The 12,347-nt window shown below is 54.3% G+C and overlaps 1 protein-coding gene across 1 annotated transcript in view; it reads left to right on the top strand.

Moving 5' to 3' along the window:
* Positions 1 to 283: 283 nt before the first annotated feature.
* Positions 284 to 12,347, top strand: part of LOC308128313 (metabotropic glutamate receptor 7-like) — a gene marked incomplete at both ends in the record, with an annotated part of 38,485 nt that continues 26,421 nt past the window's right edge. Inside the window, one exon of the mRNA XM_080494019.1 lies at positions 284 to 790. Within this exon, the coding sequence (XP_080350145.1) occupies positions 284 to 790 (507 nt within the window). The remainder of the gene's footprint in view (positions 791 to 12,347) is intronic.

The raw sequence follows: 12,347 nt of genomic DNA, 5'->3' as shown, positions 1-12,347 counted from the left end.
GGGATGCAGAGCAACAAGCGGCGGCGGAGCGGGACGCTGCTGATGAAGATGATGATGAAGATGATGATGCTCAGTCCGCGAGCTGGATCTCGAACCCGGATCTTGTCTGGATTTTAAAGCTGATTCTGGACCTGCTGGACTCTGGACCTGCTGGACCCGCAGCTCTCCGGGGGGGGGGGGATGACCTCCGCTGACGGATTCCTCAGAGTAACGTGACCCGGGTCTGGGTTTGTTTTCACCGTCTCGTGTTTCCCCTGCCGGTCGCTCGGACCCGGATCCCGGCATGTGGTCCTCTGGCGCCCCCCCGCGGTTCAGAGCGGGCCCCCCCGCGGTGCTCCTGCTGCTCCTGCGGCTCCTGCGGCTCGGCGGCTCCCAGGAGGTTTACGCGCCGCACTCCATCCGGGTGGAGGGGGACGTGACGCTGGGGGGGCTGTTCCCGGTGCACGCGCGGGGGCTGCCCGGGACGCCGTGCGGGGACCTCAAGAAGGAGAACGGGATCCACCGGCTGGAGGCCATGATGTACGCGCTGGACCAGATCAACGGGGACGAGGACCTTCTGCCCAACGTCACGCTGGGCGCGCGCGTGCTGGACACGTGCTCACGGGACACGCACGCGCTGGAGCAGTCGCTGACGTTCGTGCAGGCGCTCATCCAGAAGGACACGTCCGAAGTGCGCTGCACCAACGGGGAGCCGCCGCTCTTCGTCCAGCCGGAGAAAGTTGTGGGAGTCATCGGGGCGTCCGCGAGCTCCGTGTCCATCATGGTGGCCAACATCCTGCGGCTGTTCCAGGTGAGTGACCAGCCTCCCCCTGCTCCCCCTGCTCCTCCTGTTGCTGCTCCTCCTGCTGCTGCTCCTCCTATTGCTGCTCCTCCTATTGCTGCTCCTCCTCCTGCTGCTGCTCCTCCTATTGCTGCTCCTCCTGCTGCTCCTCCTCTTGTTGCTGCTCCTCCTCCTGTTGCTGCTGCTCCTCCTCTTGTTGCTGCTCCTCCTGTTGCTGCTCCTCCTATTGCTGCTCCTTCTGCTGCTGCTCCTCCTCCTGTTGCTGCTCCTCCTGCTGCTCCTCCTCTTGTTGCTGCTCCTCCTGTTGCGGCTGCTCTTCCTGTTGCTGCTCCTCCTCCTGTTGCTGCTCCTCCTGCTGCTCCTCCTCCTCGTCCTCCTGCTGCTGCTCCTCATGTTGCTGCTCCTCCTGCTGCTCCTCCTATTGCTGCTCCTCCTGCTGCTGCTCCTCCTCCTGTTGCTGCTCGTCCTGCTGCTCCTCCTCCTGCTGCTTCTCCCCTTGTTGCTGCTCTTCCTGTTGTTGCTGCTCTTCCTGTTGCTGCTCCTCCTGCTGCTGCTGCTCCTCCTGTTGCTGCTCCTCCTGTTGCTGCTCCTCCTGCTGCTCCTCCTATTGCTGCTCCTCCTGCTGCTTCTCCTCCTGCTGCTTCTCCTCTTGTTGCTGCTCTTCCTGTTGTTGCTGCTCTTCCTGTTGCTGCTCCTCCTGCTGCTGCTGCTCCTCCTGTTGCTGCTCCTCCTGCTGCTCCTCCTATTGCTGCTCCTCCTGCTGCTGCTCCTCCTCCTGTTGCTGCTCCTCCTGCTGCTCCTCCTCCTGCTGCTCCTCCTGCTGCTTCTCCTCTTGTTGCTGCTCCTCCTGTTGCTGCTGCTCTTCCTGTTGCTCCTCCCCTTGTTGCTGCTCCTCCTGTTGCTGCTGCTCCTCCTCCTGCTGCTTCTCCTCTTGTTGCTGCTCCTCCTGTTGCTGCTGCTCTTCCTGTTGCTCCTCCCCTTGTTGCTGCTCCTCCTGTTGCTGCTGCTCCTCCTCCTGTTGCTGCTGCTCCTCCTGTTGCTGCTGCTCTTCCTGTTGCTGCTCCTCCTCCTGTTGCTGCTCCTCCTGCTGCTCCTCCTCCTCCTTCTCCTGCTGCTGCTCCTCCTGTTGCTGCTCCTCCTATTGCTACTCCTCCTGCTGCTGCTCCTCCTCCTGTTGCTGCTCCTCCTCCTGCTGCGTCTCCTCTTGTTGCTGATCCTCCTGTTGCTGCTGCTCCTGCTGCTCCTCCTCCTCGTCCTCCTGCTGCTGCTCCTCCTGTTGCTGCTCCTCCTGCTGCTCCTCCTATTGCTGCTCCTCCTGCTGCTGCTCCTCCTCCTGTTGCTTCTCCTCTTGTTGCTGCTCTTCCTGTTGTTGCTGCTCTTCCTGTTGCTGCTCCTCCTGCTGCTGCTGCTCCTCCTGTTGTTGCTGCTGCTCCTCCTGCTCTTGTTGCTGCTCCTCCTGTTGCTGCTGCTCCTCCTGTTGTTGCTGCTCCTCCTGTTGCTGCTGCTCCTCCTGTTGCTCATCACACTTTCATTCATTCAGCTCCATCGTCTCACCCGAGGAACCCCCACACACGAGCTAGTTCCCTTTTAAGCAGCCTGTGTGTGTGTGTGTGTGTGTGTGTGTGTGTGTGTGTGTGTGTGTGTGTGTGTGTGTGTGTGTGTGTGTGTGTGTGTGTGTGTGTGTGTGTGTGTTGTGATGATGGTTGGATGCCCTCTGTTAACTTATCACCTGGTAACGAGCCGAGTCGTAACGAGACGAGATGTAACGAGACGTGACGAGACATGACGAGCGGTGACAAAAAGAGTCGTGACGAGACGAGTTGTAGTAACGGGACGATTCGTAGCGAGACGAGACGTAGCGAGACGAGACGTAACGAGACGAGACGTAACGAGACGTAACGAGACGTAGTGAGACGAGACGGAATGAGACGAGTCGTAGCGAGACGAGACGGAATGAGACGAGTCGTAGCGAGACGAGACGTAACGAGACGTAACGAGACGTAATGAGACGAGTCGTAGCGAGACGAGTTGTAGCGAGACGAGTCGTAGCGAGACGAGACGTAATGAGACGAGTCGTAGCGAGACGAGACGTAACGAGACGTAACATGACGAGTCGTTACGAGTCGTAGCGAGTCGTAACAAGACGAGACGTAATGAGACGAGTCATAGCGAGACGTAACGAGACGAGACGTAATGAGACGAGTCGTAGCGAGACGAGACGTAGCGAGACGAGACGTAACGAGACGAGACGTAACGAGACGTGACAAGAAGAGTCGTGACAAGAAGAGTCGTGACGAGACGAGTCGTAGTAACGGGACGAGACGAGTCGTAGCGAGACGAGTCGTAGTGAGACGAGACGTAATAAGACGAGACATAACGTGACGAGTCGAGACGAGACGTAACGAGACGAGTCCTAGCGAGACGGGACGTAACGTGACGAGTCGTAACGAGACGAGTCGTAACGAGACGAGACGTAATGAGACGAGTCGTAGCGAGGTGAGACGTAGCGAGACGAGTCGTAACGAGACGAGACATAATGAGACGAGTCGTAGCGAGACGAGTCGTAACGTGACAAGTCTTAACGAGACGAGACGTAACGAGTCGTAGCGAGACGTAACGTGACGAGACGTAACGTGACGAGTCGTAACGAGACGTAACGTGACGAGACATAATGAGACGAGTCGTAGCGAGACGAGTCGTAACGTGACAAGTCGTAACGTGACAAGTCTTAACGAGACGTAACGAGACGAGTCGTAACGAGACGTAACGTGACGAGTCGTAACGAGACGAGTCGTAACGAGACGAGTCGTAACGAGACGAGACGTAATGAGACGAGTCGTAGCGAGGCGAGACGAGTCGTAACGAGACGAGACTTGAGACGAGTCGTAATGTGACAAGTCGTAATGTGACAAGTCTTAACGAGACGAGTTGTAGCGAGACGGGACGTAGCGAGACGATACGTAACGAGACGAGTCGTAACGAGACGAGTCATAATGAGACGAGTCGTAGCGAGACGAGACGTAACGAGACGTAATGAGACGAGTCGTAGCGAGACGAGACGTAACGAGACGTAACATGGCGAGTCGTTACGAGCCGAGACGAGTCGTAGCGAGTCGTAACAAGACGAGACGTAATGAGACGAGTCGTAGCGAGACGTAACGAGATGAGACGTAATGAGACGAGTCGTAGCGAGACGAGACGTAACGAGACGTGACAAGAAGAGTCGTGACAAGAAGAGTCGTGACGAGACGAGTCGTAGCGAGACGAGACGTAACGAGACGAGACGTAACGAGACGTAACGAGACGTAGTGAGACGAGACGGAATGAGACGAGTCGTAGCGAGACGAGACGGAATGAGACGAGTCGTAGCGAGACGAGACGTAACGAGACGTAACGAGACGTAATGAGACGAGTCGTAGCGAGACGAGTTGTAGCGAGACGAGTCGTAGCGAGACGAGACGTAATGAGACGAGTCGTAGCGAGACGAGACGTAACGAGACGTAACATGACGAGTCGTTACGAGTCGTAGCGAGTCGTAACAAGACGAGACGTAATGAGACGAGTCATAGCGAGACGTAACGAGACGAGACGTAATGAGACGAGTCGTAGCGAGACGAGACGTAGCGAGACGAGACGTAACGAGACGAGACGTAACGAGACGTGACAAGAAGAGTCGTGACAAGAAGAGTCGTGACGAGACGAGTCGTAGTAACGGGACGAGACGAGTCGTAGCGAGACGAGTCGTAGTGAGACGAGACGTAATAAGACGAGACATAACGTGACGAGTCGAGACGAGACGTAACGAGACGAGTCCTAGCGAGACGGGACGTAACGTGACGAGTCGTAACGAGACGAGTCGTAACGAGACGAGACGTAATGAGACGAGTCGTAGCGAGGTGAGACGTAGCGAGACGAGTCGTAACGAGACGAGACATAATGAGACGAGTCGTAGCGAGACGAGTCGTAACGTGACAAGTCTTAACGAGACGAGACGTAACGAGTCGTAGCGAGACGTAACGTGACGAGACGTAACGTGACGAGTCGTAACGAGACGTAACGTGACGAGACATAATGAGACGAGTCGTAGCGAGACGAGTCGTAACGTGACAAGTCGTAACGTGACAAGTCTTAACGAGACGTAACGAGACGAGTCGTAACGAGACGTAACGTGACGAGTCGTAACGAGACGAGTCGTAACGAGACGAGTCGTAACGAGACGAGACGTAATGAGACGAGTCGTAGCGAGGCGAGACGAGTCGTAACGAGACGAGACTTGAGACGAGTCGTAATGTGACAAGTCGTAATGTGACAAGTCTTAACGAGACGAGTTGTAGCGAGACGGGACGTAGCGAGACGATACGTAACGAGACGAGTCGTAACGAGACGAGTCATAATGAGACGAGTCGTAGCGAGACGAGACGTAACGAGACGTAATGAGACGAGTCGTAGCGAGACGAGACGTAACGAGACGTAACATGGCGAGTCGTTACGAGCCGAGACGAGTCGTAGCGAGTCGTAACAAGACGAGACGTAATGAGACGAGTCGTAGCGAGACGTAACGAGATGAGACGTAATGAGACGAGTCGTAGCGAGACGAGACGTAACGAGACGTGACAAGAAGAGTCGTGACAAGAAGAGTCGTGACGAGACGAGTCGTAGTAACGGGACGAGACGTGACGAGACGAGTCGTAGTAACGGGACGAGACGAGTCGTAGCGAGACGAGTCGTAGCGAGACGAGTTGTAGCGAGACGAGACGGAATAAGACGAGACATAACGTGACGAGTCGTGTCGAGACGAGACGTAACGAGACGAGTCCTAGCGAGACGGGACGTAACGTGACGAGTCGTAACGAGACGAGTCGTAACGAGACGAGACGTAATGAGACGAGTCGTAGCGAGGCGAGACATAGCGAGACGAGTCGTAACGAGACGAGACATAATGAGACGAGTCGTAGCGAGACGAGTCGTAACGTGACAAGTCGTAATGAGACGAGTCGTAACGTGACAAGTCGTAATGTGACAAGTCTTAACGAGACGAGACGTAACGAGACAAGTCGTAGCGAGACGTTACGTGACGTAACGTGACGAGTTGGAACGAGACGTAACGTGACGAGTCGTAACCTGACGAGTCGTAACCTGACGAGTCGTAACGTTACGAGTCGTAACGAGACGTGACGAGTCGTGACATTACGTAACGAGACGAGTCGTAACGAGACGTGACGAGTCGTGACATTACGTAACGAGACGAGACGTGACGAGTCGTGACATTACGTAACGAGACGAGTCATAGCGAGGCGAGACGTAGCGAGACGAGTCGTAACGAGATGAGACATAAGGAGACGAGTCGTAACGAGACGAGTCGTAACGAGACGAGTCGTAACGAGACGAGACGTAATGAGACGAGACATAACGAGACGAGTCGAGACGAGACGTAATGAGACGAGTCGTAGCGAGACGAGACGTAACGAGACGAGTCGTAGCGAGACGAGACGTAATGAGACGAGTCGTAGCGAGACGTAGCGAGACGAGACGTAGCGAGACGAGTCATAGCGAGGCGAGACGAGTCGAAACGAGATGAGACATAAGGAGGCGAGACGAGTCGTAACGTGACGAGACGTAACGAGACGAAACGAGACGAGTCATAACGAGACGAGTCGTAACGAGACGAGACGTAATGAGACGAGACATAACGAGACGAGTCGAGACGAGACGTAATGAGACGAGTCGTAGCGAGACGAGACGTAACGAGACGAGTCGTAGCGAGACGAGACGTAATGAGACGAGTCGTAGCGAGACGTAGCGAGACGAGACGTAGCGAGACGAGTCATAGCGAGGCGAGACGAGTCGAAACGAGATGAGACATAAGGAGGCGAGACGAGTCGTAACGTGACGAGACGTAACGAGACGAAACGAGACGAGTCATAACGAGACGAGTCATAACGAGACGAGACGTAATGAGACGAGACATAACGAGACGAGTCGAGACGAGACGTAATGAGACGAGTCGTAGCGAGACGAGACGTAACGAGATGAGTCGAGATGAGATGTAATGAGACGAGTCGTAACGAGACGAGACGTAGCGAGACGAGACGTAACGAGACGAGTCGTAGCGAGACGAGACGTAATGAGACGAGTCGTAGCGAGACGAGACGTAGCGAGACGAGACGTAACGAGACGAGTCGTAGCCAGACGAGACGTAGCGAGACGAGACGAGACGTAGCGAGACAAGACGTAACGAGACGTAGCGAGACGAGACGTAACGAGACGAGTCGTAATGAGATGAGTCGTAGCGAGACGAGACGTAGCGAGACGAGACGTAATGAGACGAGTCGTAGCGAGACGAGACGTAGCGAGAGAGAGAGAGAGAGAGAGTCGTGACATTACGTAACGAGACGAGTCATAGCGAGGCGAGACGTAACGAGACGAGTCGTAACGAGATGAGACATGAGACGAGTCGTAGCGAGACGAGTCGTAGCGAGACGAGTCGTAGCGAGACGAGTCGTAACGAGACGACACATAATGAGACGAGTCGTAGCGAGACGAGACGAGACGTAGCGAGACGAGACGTAGCGAGACGAGTCGTAACGAGATGAGACGTAACGAGACGAGTCCTGTCGAGCTGCAGCAGCCTCACGTTAACTGCCTCTAGCAGCAGGATTAAAACTCGTTAGAATTAGCAGCAGGTCGCCACGTGTCAGCAGGGTGATCAAAGAGCTTCTGATCAGACAGAATAAATCAAACTCTGAGTCACAGAGATCACAGGAAGAGGGGGAGGAGGAGGTGGAGGAAGAGGAGGAGGAGGTGGAGGAAGAGGAGGAGGAGGAGGAGGAAGAAGCTGTTCACCTGAAGGAGCCGTGGAGACGAACTGATCAGAGATCAACGTTTTCACGAGGCTCCTTCTTCTCATTGAGTTCCCTTAGTGGTGATTAATACTAAATAAAGTCATGTGATTCCTGCTGGTCACAAGTAATGTCTGTGTGTAGTCCACTGTCAGTGTGTAGTTCATTGTGTGTAGTTCACTGTCTGTGTGTAGTCCACTGTCAGTGTGTAGTTCATTGTGTGTAGTTCACTGTCTGTGTGTAGTCCACTGTCAGTGTGTAGTTCATTGTGTGTAGTTCACTGTCTGTGTGTAGTCCACTGTCAGTGTGTAGTTCATTGTGTGTAGTCCACTGTCAGTGTGTAGTCCACTGTCAGTGTGTAGTCCACTGTCTGTGTGTAGTTCATTGTGTGTAGTTCACTGTCTGTGTGTAGTCCACTGTCAGTGTGTAGTCCACTGTCTGTGTGTAGTTCATTGTGTGTAGTTCACTGTCTGTGTGTAGTTCATTGTGTGTAGTTCACTGTCTGTGTGTAGTCCACTGTCAGTGTGTAGTTCATTGTGTGTAGTTCACTGTCTGTGTGTAGTCCACTGTCAGTGTGTAGTTCATTGTGTGTAGTCCACTGTCAGTGTGTAGTCCACTGTCTGTGTGTAGTTCATTGTGTGTAGTTCACTGTCTGTGTGTAGTCCACTGTCAGTGTGTAGTCCACTGTCTGTGTGTAGTTCATTGTGTGTAGTTCACTGTCTGTGTGTAGTTCATTGTGTGTGTGTAGTTTACTGTCAGTGTGTAATTCATTGTGTGTAGTTCACTGTCTGTGTGTAGTTCACTGTCTGTGTGTAATTCATTGTGTGTAGTTTACTGTCAGTGTGTAATTCATTGTGTGTAGTTCACTGTCTGTGTGTAGTTTACTGTCTGTGTGTAATTCATTGTGTGTAGTTCACTGTCTGTGTGTAGTTCATTGTGTGTAGTTCACTGTCTGTGTGTAGTCCACTGTCTGTGTGTAATTCATTGTGTGTAGTTCACTGTCTGTGTGTAATTCATTGTGTGTAGTTCACTGTCTGTGTGTAGTTCATTGTGTGTAGTTCTCTGTCTGTGTGTAATTCATTGTGTGTAGTTCACTGTCTGTGTGTAATTCATTGTGTGTAGTTCACTGTCTGTGTGTAGTTTACTGTCTGTGTGTAGTTCACTGTCTGTGTGTAATTCATTGTGTGTAGTTCACTGTCAGTGTGTAATTCATTGTGTGTAGTTCACTGTCTGTGTGTAGTTCATTGTGTGTAGTTCACTGTCTGTGTGTAGTCCACTGTCTGTGTGTAATTCATTGTGTGTAGTTCACTGTCTGTGTGTAATTCATTGTGTGTAGTTCACTGTCTGTGTGTAGTTCATTGTGTGTAGTTCTCTGTCTGTGTGTAATTCATTGTGTGTAGTTCACTGTCTGTGTGTAATTCATTGTGTGTAGTTCACTGTCTGTGTGTAGTTTACTGTCTGTGTGTAGTTCACTGTCTGTGTGTAATTCATTGTGTGTAGTTCACTGTCAGTGTGTAATTCATTGTGTGTAGTTCACTGTCTGTGTGTAGTTCATTGTGTGTAGTTCACTGTCTGTGTGTAGTTCACTGTCTGTGTGTAGTTCACTGTCAGTGTGTAGTTCACTGTCTGTGTGTAGTTCACTGTCAGTGTGTAGTTCACTGTCAGTGTGTAATTCATTGTGTGTCCCTGAACGCAGCACGCTCAGTGATAACAGAGTCTGAATCCACGGCTCGGATCAATGAGTCTGACAGGGAATCTCCTCCTGAGCTGATCAGCTGAACCACTACCTCACTAACTCACTACCTCACTACCTCACTACCTCACTACCTCACTACCTCACTACCTCACTACCTCACTACCTCACTACCTCACTACCTCACCCCGGGAGTGAGAGGAGGGACCCAGAGGAGGTGCTGAGGAGCAGGAGGTGATGAAGAGGTGATGAGGAGCAGGAGGTGCTGAGGAGGTGCTGAGGAGCAGGAGGTGCTGAGTAGGAGGTGCTGAGGAGCAGGTGATGAGGAGGTGACTCCTGCTCCTCATGGCGTGTGGAGCTGAGCAGCAGCGCAACTCACGATGAGAAACATAGGAGAGTAACGATGACGGTGATGAGAAGAGGCAGCGCTGCACACGGGGCAGGAAGTACTGGAGCGCTGTCGCCACGGCAACCTTCGAATTACTGGAGCGCTGTCGCCACGGCAACCTTCAAATTACTGGAGCGCTGTCACCACAACCCTCCCAACACCCAACAAACCCTCCCAACACCCGACAAACCCCCCAACACCCGACAAACCCTCCCAACACCCGACAAACCCCCCAACACCCGACAAACCCTCCCAACACCCAACAAACCCTCCAACACCCGACAAACCCTCCCAACACCCGACAAACCCCCCAACACCCGACACCCTCCCAACACCCGACAAACCTCCCAACACCCGACAAACACCCCAACACCCGACAAACCCTCCAACACCCGACAAACACTCCAACACCCGACAAACACTCCCAACAAACCCTCCCGACACCCGACAAACCCTCCCAACACCCGACAAACCCCCCAACACCCGACAAACACTCCCAACAAACCCTCCCGACAAACCCTCCCAACACCCGACAAACCCCCCAACACCCAACAAACCCTCCCAACACCCGACAAACCCTCCCAATACCCGACAAACCCCCCAACACCCAACAAACCCTCCCAACACACGACAAACCCCCCAACACCCGGCAAACCCACCAACACCCGACAAACCCTCCCAACACCCGACAAACCCCCCAACACCTAACAAACCCTCCCAACACCCGACAAACCCTCCCAACACCCGACAAACCCCCCAACACCCAACAAACCCTCCCCAACACCCGACAAACCCTCCCAACACGACAAACCCTCCAACACCCGACAAACCCCCCAACACCCGACAAACCCTCCCAACACCCGACAAACCCTCCCAACACCCGACAAACCCCCCAACACCCGACAAACCCCCCAACACCCAACAAACCCTCCAACACCCGACAAACCCTCCCAACACCCGACAAACCCCCCAACACCCGACAAACCCCCCAACACCCAACACACCCTCCCAACACCCGACAAACCCCCCAACACCCGACAAACCCTCCCAACACCCGACAAACCCTCCCAACACCCAACAAACCCTCCAACACCCGACAAACCCTCCCAACACCCGACAAACCCCCCAACACCCGACAAACCCTCCCAACACCCGACAAACCCTCCCAACACCCAACAAACCCCCCAACACCCGACAAACCCTCCCAACACCCAACAAACCCTCCAACACCCGACAAACCCTCCCAACACCCGACAAACCCCCCAACACCCGACAAACACCCCAACACCCGACAAACCCTCCAACACCCGACAAACACTCCCAACAAACCCTCCCAACACCTGACAAACCCTCCCAACACCCGACAAACCCCCCAACACCCGACAAACACTCCCAACAAACCCTCCCAACACCTGACAAACCCTCCCAACACCCGACAAACCCCCCAACACCCGACAAACACTCCCAACAAACCCTCCCAACACCTGACAAACCCTCCCAACACCCGACAAACCTCCCAACACCCGACAAACACCCCAACACCCGACAAACCCTCCCAACACCCGACAAACCCTCCCAACACCCAACAAACCCTCCCAAACACCCAACAAACCCTCCCAACACCCGACAAACCCCCCAACACCCGACAAACACTCCCAACAAACCCTCCCGACAAACCCTCCCAACACCCGACAAACCCCCCAACACCCAACAAACCCTCCCCAACACCTGACAAACCCTCCCAACACCCAACAAACCCTCCCAACACCCGACAAACACCCCAACACCCGACAAACCCTCCAACACCCGACAAACCCCCCAACACCCGACAAACCCTCCCAACACCCGACAAACCCCCCAACACCCAACAAACCCTCCCAACACCCGACAAACCCCCCAACACCCGACAAACACCCCAACACCCGACAAACCCTCCAACACCCGACAAACCCCCCAACACCCGACAAACCCTCCCAACACCCGACAAACCCCACAACACCCGACAAACCCTCCAACACCCGACAAACCCCCCAACACCCGACAAACCCTCCAACACCCGACAAACCCTCCCAACACCCGACAAACCCCCCAACACCCGACAAACCCTCCCAACACCCGACAAACCCTCCCAATACCCGACAAACCCCCCAACACCCAACAAACCCTCCCAACACCCGACAAACCCCCCAACACCCGGCAAACCCACCAACACCCGACAAACCCTCCCAACACCCGACAAACCCCCCAACACCTAACAAACCCTCCCAACACCCGACAAACCCTCCCAACACCCGACAAACCCTCCCAACACCCGACAAACACCCCAACACCCGACAAACCCTCCAACACCCAACAAACACTCCCAACACCCGACAAACCCTCCCAACACCCAACAAACCCTCCAACACCCGACAAACCCTCCCAACACCCGACAAACCCTCCCAACACCCGACAAACCCCCCAACACCCGACAAACCCTCCCAACACCCGACAAACACCCCAACACCCGACAAACCCTCCAACACCCGACAAACACTCCCAACACCCGACAAACCCCACAACACCCGACAAACCCTCCAACACCCAACAAACCCTCCAACACCCGACAAACCCTCCCAACACCCGACAAACCCCCCAACACCCGAC

Source organism: Lipophrys pholis, assembly GCF_963383615.2.
Source record: "Lipophrys pholis genome assembly, contig: SCAFFOLD_50, whole genome shotgun sequence".
In the NCBI taxonomy this organism is placed as follows: Eukaryota; Metazoa; Chordata; class Actinopteri; order Blenniiformes; family Blenniidae; genus Lipophrys; species Lipophrys pholis.
This window is presented reverse-complemented; position numbering and strand designations above follow the sequence as displayed.